The sequence below is a fragment of the Chelmon rostratus genome, chromosome 5, assembly GCF_017976325.1.
Source record: "Chelmon rostratus isolate fCheRos1 chromosome 5, fCheRos1.pri, whole genome shotgun sequence".
In the NCBI taxonomy this organism is placed as follows: Eukaryota; Metazoa; Chordata; class Actinopteri; order Chaetodontiformes; family Chaetodontidae; genus Chelmon; species Chelmon rostratus.
In genome coordinates, this window is record NC_055662.1 from 28,238,845 (window position 1) to 28,256,048 (window position 17,204).

At 42.2% G+C, this 17,204-nt stretch overlaps 1 protein-coding gene across 1 annotated transcript; it reads right to left on the minus strand.

The window, feature by feature from the left end:
* Positions 1–2,466: 2,466 nt before the first annotated feature.
* Positions 2,467–15,652, minus strand: zbtb34 (zinc finger and BTB domain containing 34). Its single transcript, XM_041937883.1, has 2 exons — positions 15,522–15,652; positions 2,467–8,625 (listed from the first exon to the last, which is right to left on the minus strand). Exons 1-2 carry the CDS (start codon positions 15,537–15,539, stop codon positions 7,063–7,065), a joined length of 1,581 nt encoding a protein of 526 aa, XP_041793817.1. The 5' UTR covers positions 15,540–15,652; the 3' UTR covers positions 2,467–7,062.
* Between the last annotated feature and the right edge of the window lie 1,552 nt (positions 15,653–17,204).

A 17,204-nucleotide genomic window follows, 5' to 3' on the forward strand; every position in this document is an offset into this window, starting at 1 on the left:
GCTTTGAGGCGCTGGTTGGCCTTCTTTTCGTCGGGTACTGTCGGTGTTCACACGCGGCGCGCTGTGCGCCCTGAGGCCGCCGCACGCCGGCGCACCGCACCGCGGCGCTGTTTGCGTCAGGGCGCAGGTCAAAGGTTAACTTTCCTGAACTGACACTTCATGTTTTTTTCCGTTAAGAGGTTTAACACTCTGATGGTTGAGTGAGAACCACAGCTGGCGGGGGCTTCAGCTGGAGAAATAATTCCTCCAGCCTTAAAAAAAAAACGGGTAACCACAGGATGGTGATTTCATCCTGTAGGTGGGACCTCTCACCTGTTTTCCTCTTCTTCCTCACTGCTTACACACATTCCTCCCAGAGTCCTTGTAACGTGGCAGCATTATCTCATTCAGAGCAGTGAGGTAACAACATTATGATAAATAATAGTATTTGGAAGTGCAGGAGCCGGAGCTGGAGCTGGAGCCGGAGCCGGAGCCGGAGCTGGAGCCAGGCCACAGGGGCAGCCTGAGTCACCTCCACACCAGCCCTGTTTCAGTAATGACACATAATAGAAGCAGAGAGAATAACCTCAGAGGGACAGTGAGGTTAGCTTTAAGGTGATGGAGAGAGGACAAACATCTGCAGCACACAAATAAGAGAAGAGCAACTGGCTGCTAACTGGCAGAAATGACTCTTTGTGAAGTGATGAGCTGCATGAGACACGCCGGGCATCATCCTGACAGGACGTGTTAACGACTGTGTGAAACAGCTTCATCTCGCACTTATTTACTCCAGCTGCTTGACTTTGTGTTGCAGAGAGCCACAATACATCATAGCCACAGAATGCAGTAAAAGAGGCAGTGTGGAAACACGGCTACCTCGGCTTTCCTGGCCCTGTTTCTGTGGTTCTTTTTATTCTCATATTCCACTGAACAGAGCAATTTAGCCTATTATTTTAGGATCACGTGTCCATGAAGCCACATAATGCTGTCATTTAAACAATTCATCCAGTTTATTAGAGTTTGCAGCAATGAGCGACGTGATTTCACGTCACGTGTTGCCGAGCATTGTGTTATTGACTGAGATCATCAGCAACAACATATTTCAGAGGTAAAACACTGAAAGAATCTGCAGCCTGAACGCACCGTTGAAAACTATTCCAAAGCTGCACAACTTGGTGGTTTCTGAGCTGCCTTATGGTCTTACTTTTTGTGAAACCCACACACAGCAGTAACAGTCTGGAAGGCTGCAGCACAGCTGTGCCACTTTATGAATATATTTCTCCCTTTGGATGCATTTTTTAACACAGCAGGGACAGGAGCAATAACACTGCTGAGGATTACGCAGAGAATTTGACAGGACATCCAGCAGGAAAAGGAGCCTGTTTGGTGATAAATTAATTTTATTACCAGCCGTCTGAGACGAAAGCACTTTATTGTGTTGATACTCCGCTACTTGGCCTGGGTGACTTTTGTAAATGTCCTATTTTCCATAAGCACTCCTTTAAAAAAAAGTCTCTAGAGCACAGGAGGAAAGTGTCTTTTCAGACATCTGGCCTGCTAATTATTATCCAGAAAAACGCACATAATTTTCACACCAGCAGCCGATCGTTCACTCACAGCTGTTTGTGTTGGTAACACTTTAACAGTGAAGTTAAACAGCCTTGTTTCAGGTCAGAGAGGCCTGCTCAGATACTCTCATTTAAATTCCAGCATTTCCTGGAGACCTTACAAGCTGTATTTGTTATTCTCCAGCGCCCTCTGGAGGGTCAACGCTGCACATACATCAGATATTCCTGCAGATGGACTTCATGCAGATTTACTGCAGCATCACGTGACTCTTGCATGCCAGCAACATGTATTAGATGTCTTGTTGTCCAACACGTTGCAAGTAAGACAACTACAGGACTTCTGGTTATCGCAGTATGTTTTTCTCTTCCCTTTATGCTTTGATCGCTGCTTTTCATGCACATGTAAACACATTAACTTTTTTTTTGAGACACAAAAGACAAATCAGAGCCAAATCAGCGTCTTTATTTTACAAACGCATTATTCTATTGACATTTTTATATAATAAAAAAGCAATTTACAAGCTTAAGAACCAAAATGAAGCAGCACAGAATGATTATGAGTAAAATATATAATTTGAATAAATATATTTTATTTCATGCTATAAAATAAATTCATAAATGGCAATAGATACAACATCAGCTCTAGCTAGCTTCATTTACTTCATAGTTGTACAAAACAGTAGAGTTCTGAGGTTCACAGTTGGGTTGTGAGGTTGTGTGTAGAGTGGACAAAAACAGGAGCTGGGCCAAGTCTGCCGACATGGCTCAGTTCACGGTCTCCAGCGCTCCTCAAGCCTCAGCTCTGTGGAAAATATGGGCTCATTGAGACCTTGAGGCAGAATGTTTGGGAACCACTGACTGAGGACTTGTTTCCCCACCTGAAGAGAAGTGCACAATTATACTATGGACATAAGATGTATGTCCAATGAGACCACTTTTAACACTATATACCCTGAGTTCTAAGTTTTTTTTTTTGCCTTGTCACCAAATACATATGAGCCAGAGACATTATAGTGCAGAGTTTAGGGAGTTGTAAAGGAAAAGGAACAATAGCTACACTATAAACTTCCCCTCTGATCCTGAACAACTACAACTACAGTCTCAGCGCCCGAGGAGCCAAAGGAGACCAGTGAACCTCGACATGACAACAGACCGCCCGCTCCAAAACAGTGGCTATACAGCCCAAAAATCCCTTTCATTATTTGACACAGCTGGAGGTGCAACTCTGAACAGTGCCACTGAGTTCGATGACCACACGCTCAGTTCTTGCGTTGCAGTTTTCTGACTACCACTGGATTTTGATGAGCATTTAGAACACCAGCAAGCAACACCACTTTTTCATTTATATCGACTTTTTTTTTCTTTTTCTGAAGAGGAAGTCAAGCTGTCCAAAGTTTCAGAAAATATATAAAAAATAAATCAATATCAAATTGTCCTGGTCCTACTTCAATTCAACAGCTCCCTGACATTCACTTTGTTTGTGACAGGCCAATATTTCAATAGGCTTGATGATCCCAATACACCACTTTTAAAAAGGTTATTGCTTTTTTTTATAATACACAGTGGACAGAAACTGACAGAAAAGCTATGGAAGACTTAAGATTTTTTTCTAAGCCTGTATCAGTGTTTGTAAACTACCTGAAGTGAGTTTATTATAAAAAGAATAGGACGAGCTGCAATTTCAAAAAGTAGTCTGACAGCCTTCCCTGTAAACACTTCCTTTTGATTACTTGTGGCCCGCAACGCGTCTCCCGTTCCTCTCGGAGGTGTGGAACTAAGAGCTGACGGAGAGTCGATTCGAGTGTGTGTCAAGTTCAGTTGGCTCGGTAGGTGTGTACTATCACACAATAGTTAATGAAAAGCATTTAAACAATTCCCCTCCATTCACCTGTGATGACTACGTGGACATGTTTACTCATTTGAGAGGAAAAAATATCTAACTAGTCTAAAAGCACCATTTAAGGGGGAAGGTCCCGACCGAAGTGATTGAGGCCATCATAGCTGAGTCCCTTAAGGGTAACTTCAGAGATAAACTAGACTTCCCGGATGGAATTACTGGTATTTACTATCAATCAATCAAGAACTGTAAGTGCACAAATTGATGACACAAATACAAGAAAAATCAAGTTAAAAAATTATCCATTGGCAATTTTATACAATTTTGTGGTTCAGCAACGTGCAATTAAGCTACAGTATACGAGGGTAAGCTTGTTTTCCTCCACAAATATTCAGTTTGTTATCTGCTAAATACCCGAGCAGCCGTTCCCTTCGCCAGATGCTCCGAGAGAACGGAGAGGAAGTAGATTTGTGTTTCTCATGCATCTCCTTCCTCCATTAAAATACCTAAAACTACGGTGCACTGCTAAGATTGTCCTCAGTGGTTCGAGAGGAGGGATACAGTAGAGTCTCTGAGCGTGGGGCAGCGGCTCTGCCTCATCTGATTGTGATCAATTGCTACAAAATCTGTCAAATCTTAAAGTCAGTTGTCCGTCACGTGACAAAAATGAATCAAATTATAAGAAGCGAAAACGGGGGGGACAAGAACACGGACAAGAATGACATGAATTAATTTCTATTCATTCTTGGCACCACTTTACAATAAATGATGTGGCCATATTGTCTCATAATCTCTCTATTCAATCCATTCAAAAATGAAAGAGGCACAAGAATCAGAGTGCCAGAATGGAAAAGGTAAAGCTTGTGGCAAGGCACTAAGTTTAAGATGCCACTTTCTGTGAAGAATTCTCTTTTCTGTTTACATTGGCTTTAAACAATTACAATACCTATTGCACAACTTTTATATTGTCAGCTTTTGTATGGCTTAATATATGACGTTATCTATGACTTCACTGCTTAATGTCTTCTCAGCAAATTGTTCAAATTATACACAAGTGATTGTTATAAACAGGGAAACGTACATTCCTTGCAAATAGCAATGAGCTAGTCCTACATTAAACTAAGAACCTTTTCTTCTTAATGAGCATTCAATTATACAGTCAAAATTTACTGTTAAAAATCACCTCTTAGTCTTTGGTGTGAACTCTTGGCACAAAATTGTTCTAGCAGTTTGTACCTATTACTCACAAAACATTACTGACAATAATGCAAGAAGGATTACACGTCCTCCTTTTTCCTAGGTGAGGGGCGAGAATCATCACAGGCAGATTCAAATTAGCTCGCAACTGATTTTGTTGAGGTCAGATCAGCTGCCGAACCTGCACGTCACGTCCGCGGCTGACAGAAATAACCTTGAATCGGTAAACATTCATCTAAAAAGTATCGTACAGGTTGACTGACTGTGGGTGACGATGAAGTGTTTGTGATAAACCCTTAGACAAAAAGATAACGAAAAGCTAGCTATACCGATTTTTGCAAAATTCCCTAAAGTTTGGTTTGCTATCTTGACCGTCAATGAGTGAAGACGAAGACAGCACATTCAGTGGAATAAAAAGACCGCACTCTTGACGTAACATAAGCGATAAAACACAATATTCTCGCACCAAATGCACACAAAGTAGAAAATTATATGAAAACTGTGAAATAATCTAACTCAATTCATTGACACAAATTCAGCTGGACCAGATGGGACAAATAAAAGCGTGTAGCAGGTGCTCTTCTAAAAAGGCATTAAACAGCTGGATGGCCAATAAGAAAGCAGGATAGCATGAAAAGGGACCACCCAGCTTTAAATTAGCTAAATATGACGAGATTACCAATCAGGCCTTCTAAGTGCCTCATATGCATTTACTGTGAATGCAGATTATTTTAAGTCACAATGGAAATTAAATCAAGTCTCTATATACTAACACCACCCCCATCCCTGATCCCCATGGTTCAAACAGTATAGATAAAATACAATGGTGCCATATGCACGGCTTGTAGCCAATAGTATTCATGTGATTGCAGAGTCTCACTTTTACTCAGAGGACAAAAAAATCTAAAGGACAAAAAGTCCTACTCTGCTGCCGTTGCAGCAGAATTAAGACAGAAATGAGCACATTTTATCAATAGGACAGCACCCATCCCACCCACGAACTCCGCAAAGTGCATCAATACTTTGGATCAACACTTAGCTCTAACAACATTTACCCCTTAGCCTTAATCTAGCTATGCCGCAAGTGTCAACGCCGTCAAGTAGGATTGACAAACGAGGGAAACGTGTTCCAAGTCTGCACTTGACCCCAACCAATGCAGAGACCAGAGATCACAGACCAACCGTCCCCTCGTAAAGGGTAGGACAGAATAAAAAACAGGAAACAAACCAATAGCTCTTTCAAATAATGGAAGAAACCATGTCAGAATGGCTGAGATTCCTTTGTTCTTTCTGTTTGCATATTATTCAGACTCGTATTCTATGTGGATGCATGTGAACAGATCCAGGGCTGTTCCTACTGTGCTGAGTTGACAATGAGTACTCCTGTCGCTGTTAGACACGGAGCACTAACCTAGAAGCCTACGTCAGGACAAAACAATTTACAAATACGATAATTCAGTATAAGTCTGCAATCAGAGTATAGAGGAATACAAATGACTTCACTGTATGGACGTAATTCACCCATTACATGGGTGGCGGGCTCTAAAACCACGCCTCGGCCAACAGAGTGAGATCTCCAGTAGTGATGAGAAGTGTTTCGTGGAACAAACGTTGTAAGACAGCAAAATCATATTGTAAAAGTATACAGGGCCATTTTCTTACTCTATTCTCTCCATCGCCAAAAACAAACATAGAAGAAAGCTAGCAAATGTAATGCACTCCTAACATAGCACCTTCTTAATCATCAATTTAACCTGGCTGACCATGAAACATTTGATAAGGACTTTGTCCCCAATCCATACAATCAGCAAGGAATATTTCCCCTAAGTATCAAGGCTTTGTGTTGAGAGGATATTCTTTACAGGGTTTGGCAATAAGATACTGTACATACAACCTAAAACGGATTTCAAAACGGTGAACAAGTGTGTGCCTGGTAGGTTCTTGGCTATGAGGTAGAACCTGGTGAGTTTCATTTAAGTTAAAATACTGTCTGTTATGAGTATGTAGTTGCATCATGAGGTATTGAACGGATATGTCACACGAAGCTTTGCACTGGCAGAAAAATCATTCCTTGTGAGTAAGTGACCTCCTGTGGCCACATGTGCAAAAACAGGTCAGGTAAAAAGGTGATATGACTAGCATCTTACCAGAGCTTTCACATTATCAATTATTGCAACATGCCTATATAACTCTGTAAATATGTTTTAAAAAACATGGAAAGATAAAAAGAGAAATCAATTCGGGGGTCTTGATTATTGTGACCGCCTCAAAAATAGTAAGTTGTTACTCCCTTTGCTTGAAAGAATCAAATTTCTATAAAGCACCCATTTGCTCTCTGCATTCAACATCTAACTTTCATAAAATTGACAGAAACCCTTGATGCAAGAAGTGTCCATAGTGGAGGGAGCTGAATCGAAAAAGAAAAAAGTCCTTTAAGTTGAGTTTAACATTTCTTAAAGCTTCCTTAACCTGAAGCAGGACCTAAAAATCACATCTTGATGCTTGAGCCTCCTCCGGACTGCATTTTGAACTCTCCTCCATATCATTGGCTGGTGCCTCTTCTGCATATTGCGCCTCAAAGGCCATCCCCTCAGACGTCTCCTCCTGGTCCTTCTGACCTGAGCTTCCCTCCGTCCTCTCTGGAGAGTCCACGTGATTACTGCCCTCTGATGCTCCCATGTGCTTCTTCCTCAGGTGCTGGTTAAGGGTGCCCTGAAACGGGAAGCATTTGCCACAGATCTGACAGTGGAAGGGCTTGTTGTCCGTGTGGCCACGGATGTGGTACTCCAGCTGGTCTTTTCTTGTGTACTTCTTGCCACAGAATTTACAAACAAATGGGGTGATTCCCATGTGCAGGCGCATGTGGCGATCCAGGCTCCCTTTCTGATTGAAGGTCTTTCCGCAGTAGATGCAAATGAGTCTCTCGCTGTAGGGGTACCACTGGCTCCGCAGGCTGCGCTCCCGCACATCGTTCTCCAATCCTGTGGGTCCCACAGCTGCTTCGCCGTCATCTGAGCCCGGTTTGATATGACTCAGCACCCCCGCTGGGATGGCCAAGGGGCGCTTTGCCCTGGCTCGCCCGCCCCTGAAGCCGCTGAGTATGGAGCGGGAAGGACTGGAGCTGCTAAGGTTGACAAAGCACGGGGAGGACAGCCCTGAGTAAGAATAGGTAGCAGGCTGGATCACAGGACCGTAAGAACCCACACTAACAGCCAAGACCTGCTCTCCGTCTACCAACTCCGTGTGGTAGCCGTCATCACCAGCTGAGGAACTATCTGAGTAAGTGGGCCTGTCGGTCTTCTCTATCTTCACATGCACATCTGTTACTTGCCCATCTTTGCCAATCAGTTCCACTTGCTCCGTTTCTCCCTCCATGGGAGCGTCATGCTCCGACACGCTATCGCTGCTGCCTCGGTCCGACTGGCCTTCCTCTTGCTGCTGCCGCCCCCGGCCCAGTCCTTTTCCTGCCAGCTCAAAGCGCCCTTCGTGTCCTGCCTGACTCTGCCGGGAGTAGTAAGGGGGGGAGATCTGGGTAGGGTTTACAAAGAGGTTGCTGTCATTGACCCCATTGTGGCTGGTCTGAGAGTCGTCCTTCTCTGGGCTGCAGACGCTAACTGGGATACTGATCTTGGAGTGGATGCTCTCCAGGATTTGGGTACACTTGTCAATGATGGCCTGCATCTGCAGAAAGCTGGCAGCAGTGAGGAAACTGATAATATCCTTGAGCTGCAGGGACATGTGACCCGTGTAGCAGAATGCAAGAAGCTGCTCAAACACCTCAGGGCTTTTGATGACCGAGATGGAAAGGCCACTCATGGTGCTAAGAGCTGAGTGGTCACGAAAGTAGGGTGAACTAGCTGCCAGCACAGCCTTGTGGGCTCGAAATGGCTGGCCCTGAATGTGAACAATGATGTCACACAACTTCCCTTGCAGCCGCAGCTCATTGAGCTGGGTCAGGACAGTGTTACTGAACTCCGGCACATCAAACTCGATGTAGCTGCCGTCGTCCATTTCTTGGATATGTTTCTCCAGTTTGCCGACAGCCTGATGGGAAAAGGAAAAAAGGAAGGAGAAAACATTAGATTTTAAAACAGGACATTTGCAATGCATTGCAGCACTTCTATATTCCCCCATTTAACACAGCACTATTGTGGTGTAAAGTATATGCAAGACAAAAGAGACAGGAAGCTGTTTAAGATAAGCATTCGATGGAGACTTGACATCCAGAACTGTATATGACAAATTCTGTGGCAGAAAAAGCATCGACTGCACTGCAGCAAACACAGCGCTTCATAGGCCAGTCTGAGTTGGCTTAATATATAATATATTTGCTGGCTGTATTGGTCCATTGACAGCTCTTATATCGCCGACTCCTGTCATGACATTCATGCTAAAGAGCTTCCCATTGAAATGTACAGTCCAATGTAGAACATGTTGTATCATATTTCTTACATTTACTGTTCCTGTCACCTTTGTCCTTGATAATAAAGTATACTGTTCAGCAGTATTATAAAAAAAAAAGTAGGTTCATGGTGCATGTGTGTGTAAAAAACGAATATTGACTGGTTTATCAGATTTTCCCATATGTTGATATTGGCCTCAGCCTCAGTAATGTGGTGCTGGTCAGGCTCTATTGTTCAGGAGGGTATGGGAAACACTCAGCCTTTCTGCTATCCGGTAATTAATGTTTTTTTTTTTTTTATTACTGGGAAAATCTGTTTAAGTCCAACATGTTTAAATCTCTCAGATCATAACGGCTAGTGAAAATAATTCCCGAGTTAGATGTGAAAATATTCTGGCTCTAAGCTCTGGTTTCCCCGCTGCGTCTCTATGTCCGCCCTCCCTCTCAATCCTCTTCCAATATTTTCACATCTAACTCTGTGAATTGAGGGTTTGTTTCAACCAAACCAGAGCTGGTGGTTATTGCTGGAACAATGAAAAGATGAACCAAGACGGTTTTGGTGAGTTTTCTTTTGTTTCTTTCAAGTTTGGCTGAAGTGTGTTTTACACATGATAAAATAACTGATTCTGTAAATGGAGTCTGGTGGCTTTGGGGAGAGCGATATAGTGGCTCTTTCTGGTTAAACAAAAAGGTCCATCTCTGAAATCAACATATTGATTTATTCCAGGACACATGGACCTGCAAGAGAAACTATGGAAACTAAAATCTTTAGAGATCCACAGACACCCTGATTAGAACGGTATAAAGTTTAGAAGAAGTTCAGAAAAAATGGCAGACAGAAGCCACAACTGGAGACCCAAAACTAACTTTCTTGTGAATTTATAATTAGAAAATGACCAACATGATTTGCATATAATACTTATTTCAGAAATAGCTCCAGTTTTCACAATATACAGTATTTATCCATTTCTTTTTTTTCCCATAGCACCACAATTAGAGTGCTGAAAAAATGTTTTTTTCTTAGGGTGGCACCACTTTAACAGAATCAAGTGCAAGTATTAGAGGGAGTACAAGAACATAGAAGACAATGTAATTTAAAAAAATTATAATTCAGAATCTGAAAATTAATTTTCACATATTTCAGCCTTAATTCGTAACTTATGTACTTTAATTTCAATTGATTATTCATCACAGCTATTATTGCTGAACAGGAAATAGCAAGAAAAGTATATGAAACGATTGCGACTGATTGAAGACAAGGCACAAATGATCCACGTGTGCCAATTTTGGTGAAGCATAACAGTCATACATGTGGGTAGCCATAAAAGTGTATATCCTGCATTTGGCAGAGGAAGCAGAAAATCTGGTTCTGCTTGGAAGGTGAGCCCTGAGCTCTCATGAACGGTCTCTTACAAAGCCTTTCTTCAAGGTTTCTGTCATACAGTTGCACACATGAGCACCAGTAATGACAGTGACGCAAATGCTTTTGGAACTAATTGTGGATGTCGCCGGTTGATCCTCTCGTTCTCACCGATGAACACAACTGACAGCTGCCTCTGCCTGCATTAAGGTGTTCCACAGCACACAAGCCACAAGATTCAAGCTTTCTTGTGCACATTTCCCCCAATGAAAGGAACTGCTGCATAAGTAGTGGCACACTACCCTTACACAAGAATATATGTACTCGACCAGGTTGATAAAATATTAACAGACATAGTCCTGCCCTCTCAGCAGAACTAGTTAAACCACACTTTGCAAAGCAGCAACTGTAACATCAAATTACCGTATATTGTGCATACTGTGCATGTGCCGTTAAAAAAGCAAATACCTCCGAATTGCAAAACCTTAGTATATGTCAGTTCTCCAGCTTAACCCTCCTCTCCCCCCACTCCATCTGCCCTTCTCCCCTCTCTCCCGCTGCACCTCCTCCTCTCTCCCTCCCTACCCCTTGCTAGCAATTCAGCATGATCTGCGCATTGAGTCTCTGTCAGCACTTTTGGAACATAAACACTTTCCCCAGTTGCCAAAGCTTGCCAAGACACCTGTCCAACAAACCATATGTTCTCGTCCCGGCACAGGGGAGGGAAAGATGTAGCAAAACCGAGAGAATCGTACGAAGGTGTACATTATTTTCACTTGCCCGCCACCGGCCTTCAAACACAACATGTTCATACACTAAAACACATCAGCGACGACTGCCAGCAGCATGCATACTGAATGGAGCCAAGTTGAAGGGAAGCCAAAGAATGCATGCTCAGTAGTTGAGATCCACATGCTGGGTGAGGGTCACATGCTAGACTCACGTGGGAAAAAACGAAAATGTTTAAACTCAGCTCAAAAATTCCATCTGCAGCTCTAGCTCCCCGCTTCTTAATAAACCTTTTAGACACAGCTGCTTCGTGTAGGAGGGTATAAAGGATGCTCAGTGCATTGTGATAGCTTGGCTGACCACAAGGTCAGCATAACTCGGGCGGTAAGATATCACCTAAAGTCTCTAAGTCCACAACGGTAGCATGTCGCTCAAAAAAAAAAAGGAGAGAAAAGGAAAAAAGAACATTTGAAGAAAAATCTAAGTCAGCAAGCAGGCATTGTATGCTTTCTTCAACATCAGCAGCATTTCACCTACTTTGAAAAACAGCTTGTGGGGCAAACCAGACCCAGCACAGAACTGCTTAACAAGCAAAGGTTGGGAGAGCAATTTGAAAGAGATAATAAAAAAACAAGATAAAAATAGACGAGATTGTGAGTGAAGTAAAGCAATGTTGTGAGGAACTTCGCTGGTGTGAGAATAACATGCACTGTGGAAACTGTTGAGATTCAGAGGGAGCTCAGTGTGCAGGGTTAAATATTGTATGCGTAGCCTTCGGGTGTGTTCTTGGAATAAATGACTGGAAAACAAGAAAATGCTCATCTTTCATTTCTGCCTACTCACGCGCTGATCAGATGATATAAAATATCTTATCCAACAATATATTCATTCTCAAGCTTGCTGTAATTTGTCAAACAAAAAGCCATTAATTTACAAAAACACTGATCAGAAATCATGAAAAAATGACTCACAGAATTTTACTTTACTGTACAGTGGAGTGGAGTAAGTCTGCCGTGATTTCAAGGATTTCATATCCAGATAACAATATATATCAGAATGTAGGCCTTCATGCAAATTTCCTGCCTGCATCCATGCCATGTGGAAAAACACAAAGTTTTGTTAAAATTTTTAAGTATTGCCATGTAGAGTGTGATTTGTGACAAAATGAAATAAAAGACAGAGCATAATAAACATAGCACACAAAGTAAGGAATTTTGTGTTTGGTAGATTATTTCATTGTTGTAGCCATGTTTCATGGCAATAACTCTTCTACCATTGGAAAGCCTGGTTATTTCCTTTTTAAATGGACGTAAAGAACATGCATTTGTGGGATGAGCAGCAGAGCTGAGTAAATTTGCTAAATCTTCCTTATCAATGGCTAAGTGCTTATTTTGCTGTTGCTATTGACTCTTGTTTTGAGCTTCTGGTACACTCAGATGAAGACCTTTCCTCAGGCTTGTCATCATTGGAGGCAATCTCAATGCAGAAAGATATCAAGATGAGATTATGCAACCAGTGGCAATCCCATATCTCCACAGTCTGGGACCGAACTTTATGATAGATAACAACGCTCGCCCCCGCAAAGCGGGGTTTATCAGAGACTACCTCCAGAGTTTGGGAGTGGAGAGTATGGAATGGCCTGCCAGCAGTCCTGACCTCAACCCCATTTAACACTTGTGGAATCAGCTTGGGCATGCCAGAGTGACCAACACAACCACTTTGGCTGACTTGCGACAAATGCTGGTTGAAGAATGGGATGCCATCCCACAGCAGTGTGTGACCAACATGAGGAGGGGGTGCCAGGCTGTTGTGGCTGTGTATTGATCTTCCACACACGACCTGTTTGTTAAATTAATAAATTGTCATAATGCCAATATGTCTTGTTTCTTCAGACTTCAATCATCCAATCCACCAAACAACAGTCAATAGCAGAATAAGCAGTTTGGCAAACTTTTCATGGGAACAACCCACATACTCAGCTCTACTGCTCATCCCACAAATGCATGTTCCTTACAAATGTAGCACCATTTAAAAGGGAAGTAACAGGCTTTCCAACGGTATAAGAGTTATTGCCATGAAATAATCTACCAAACACAAATTTCCTGACTTTTTGTGCCATATTTACAATGTCATGTCACACAGCCCTATGTGATCACATAATCAAGTTCTTCTTGGTGACATAAAGGAAAGAAAGATAACAAAAGGCATCCACAAGGACAGCCCTTCCCGTTTCCAACATCTGCATTCACTACAAGCAACTGATGCATTCAGATGAGAGTAACTAGTTGAAAGGGAACCTAGTTCATCCCCGACAGTACTCTCTGTCCTTTCCTCCTGCAGTGGTTATCATGCATTTTGTCTGCGTCAGGCTTGACAAATTTACCACATCTTGTTGCGGCATGAACAGTGCTTTTAATGACCAGCACTAATTAGCTAGGATATCATCCTGGTACATTGTCTTTTCACCTGGAGCTACCCTGCAGTGATTCCACTATTGCAATTACAGTTGGCAGTGATACATTTGACGCAATGCCCTTAAAAAAAGGTTTTTATTACGGCCAAATGATCAGGTTTGCTTAAGGTAGAAAAGAACTCAACCATCGCAGCCGTTTGCTGCTGACATGCAGGAAAAAGCCTGCAAATGTCTACAGGTAGTGTCCGTTCAACTATCTTCTTCCCATAATTATATAGTGCAAAAATACTGTATATCACACTACTAGCAAAAAAAAATACATGAGAATACTTTGACTAACAACAACAAATGAACTTTTTACCTTATAATTTAGAAAACTGATAAATAAATACTGCAATATCATGAGCACACAGCAAAATTTCAAAAAGTTGGCCAAAAATATCAGGGAGAATTATGGGCTTTGCTAATTTACTGGTAACTGCTCCTGACAAAATCACTACAATGCTGAATTTCCAGATTACCATTACAAACCCTCAGAGTCCTGTTTCACCAGACATCACTTTCTGCATGGAGCATGCATATGCCTTGCACAATCATTCATTTCAGCAGGCGGTTCAAACCACTTCAGTTTTACTGCTTATCCCAAACAGAAACGGGATAATAAGAAAGAGGGTTGAATGGGTGCAAAGCCATAATGCCTGCTCATGCAAAATTCGTAATTACTTTGGCTCCTATCTGTTCTGACATGCCCTGTAGTTATACTATTTAGACTAGTTTCACACGCAATTGTCCAGGAATAACACATGCTGTTGGTTTCAAAGTGGGCTTTTAACGCAGCGGATTGGGACATTTCAGAGCAAATGGGTGTCAGTGAAGCACACAGTCCTTGGTGACCCGGTTGAACCCAGGTATAACTGAAAGAATAACCTGTCATATCACTGCACTTTGTCCTTTATTGTAAACACGTACAATTAGTTTACAGCTGAACTAATTGTTACCAAGAACATTGCTAATACTGGTACCTTTAGTCCATAACCTTATCAGATATCCTACGAAAGCCCCTGAAGGCAGCAGTACAGCTCCGGTTCTGACACCGTGAATACAAACGGGCCTGATGCCAGCGGTATTAGAATAAAGCAAGCCGTGTAAATTATTGCAAGTCTTGGCTATACATTTAAAGCGTTAACTTGTTCATCATAAGTCACGTTTACCCGCGTTAGCTCCATCGTGAATTAACGCTGGGTTAACGTTACATGAGCATGTAACCTACTGTTGATCCCATGGTACATGCACAGTGTCGATACATCGGGGAGCAAATGTGCGGGGTCCCAAACTTTACTGCAAACCATTCTGTTGGTAGCTAGTTAGCAATTGATGGTGGGGTCTATCTTGCGGTGCAGCTAACGTTAGCGTTAGCTTGGCCGTCACAACAACCTGCTTTTTTAAATCGTCTCCAGCATTTCTCATTTCAACGATAACTTGTAGCTTGGTTAACGTTAGTTTAAAAAAATGCATCGGCTCACAAGGCCCTAACCACCCAGCTATCAGGCAGCACACAAGCAACGGCTAACTACCGCTAGCTGTGTTAGCTAGCCTACAATCGAGCAATTATTTTTAAAAAAATGCGTAACTTTCACACAGACTTCACTCTGTCTCGGGCGGTGGATTGTTTTGCGGTTTGGTCACGCTTTTCGTCACTGTACAAGCTTACAACAGCTTGACAACATTATATGGTTTATTAGCTAGCGTTAAATTAAGAACGTCGAATTCGGGTCCGAACTATGTCGGCTGTCATATGAAATAGCTATTATGCTAGCTAGCTTATGCTAACAGTTAGCGCTAGCTTGCTAGCAGCCATTCCATGTAGGAGCGACCAGTGCTACGTAGCGGCTAACGCTAGCTAGCATTTGGTTGCTGACGTACGGTGACGGGCAATTATTTCCCCATTTCTTTCACCGTAAGAGCAAAGACGCGCCGACATTACAAACGCATTACGGTCACCGGTCCAAGCCAAAGTGGAAGTCCACTAAACTCACCGTCTTCCAGATTAGCATTGAACGTTGTCCATTCCCCTCAGTAGTTCGCTAACACTACAGCCAGGCCTCCCCCCCTCTCCAGTCCAGATGTGTCAGACAGTTGCTGCTGCAATTTTTGCATCAACAGGAAGTGTTCTTTTGGCTCTTTGCATTCATTCTATCGGTGTGTTTTGCAGCAGCCCCTCCCTTGCTCATGTCAGTATTATGTACTGACACATCTTATTCTGCATATATGACGTGATGGTGGAGCACCCCACAGCCCGACTCCAAATTGTTTTCAACAGATTAACGTGGCTTTACTCACACGCTTATCTACTGACTACACCCATGCCATAGAAGTATTCATAGGTCAGTTTCATCTGCTTTCACTTTACAGCACTGACAGTGGGAGGGAACACCAAATCTACGTGCATTTAGTGCAGTACTTCTGTTCTGCAAATGCTGTTCTTATAGTAACTCTATGGTTTCTTCATTTAAATCGGAAATGACATTGTCCGTATCTTTCCAGCTGTGCATCGGTGCAGCCAGCCCAACGCCCACCCCCACAGGAAACCTTTCCATGGGTTTAATGGTGGAACCTGATTTTATTTCTTTTCCTTTAGCCTGTTTAACCCAGTAACTGATGGCGCATTAGATTATCAGAACCAGAACTGTGGTATTGTTTTACTTGAAAAATACATTTGAGTTAATCTGAGTTGCGTCACTGTGTCAGATTCAGAGCCACTGGTCAACTCTAGGATCATTTGAAGGGTTGAAAGCCACTTTTTATTTAAATATCTTAGGCTATTTGCCGTGTTTAGTAAAAGTTTTTTGGATTGAGTTGCATAATCTGTCTTCACGAACTCCAAGTGATTTCATTCAGTCCCGCACAGGCGCCACAAAGGGGCGCCAGAGACCAAACTGATGGCGAAAGATCAACTCTGCGTCCCCTTCCTCTTTTTCAACACACGACTCTGCAAAGGCTGAGGTGGAGCAGCGTGCCAAGGGAAACATGCTCTTCACCATCAGATGGCATCAGACAATAAACTCTATTAACACTTTAAAACTAAACAGAAATGGTGAATAAAAATATTGTATAATATGTCCAATTCATACATGTTCATAAATGCTGTCTTTTTAAAATACTTGTTTATGGGGGTTTTGGTTGTCTCCATCATGTATATTAACTGTGTGTATTATGATTGATTGGGCATTGGCAAATGAGGAAAATGTTGCAACATTTATTGAGGAACTTCATGAGAAAGATCAAAGTATTTCCTCAAGACTGTGCAAAAATATTTCTGACCATCTGCAAAGTTTTCCTATTAATCCAAAATAAATAAATAAAAGAAACACAGAATGGAAAATATTGTTAGTGCAACCTTCACGCAGGACCTTAAAAAAGAACAGAAGTTGAATTTATCTTCATAATGTTTGGCCGTCGCCCAGTGTAGACAAGACATTTGTTTATTATAGTAATCTCTCTTAAGTATAGAGCTTTGAATATAATAATTGAGCACTGCAAGTATAATTATTCAGAAGGACTTTGCACTCACACAAAAGCTTCACTTACAATATTTTACATGTCATAATCTCTTAATCTTTTGTTTATCAGCTTTAATGTCTGTAAATGGCAGATTGTGTTGAATTGTGTATATTGTGACCCCAACCAGAGGTTAAAGTTCACAGCCGGTTTTCACTGAA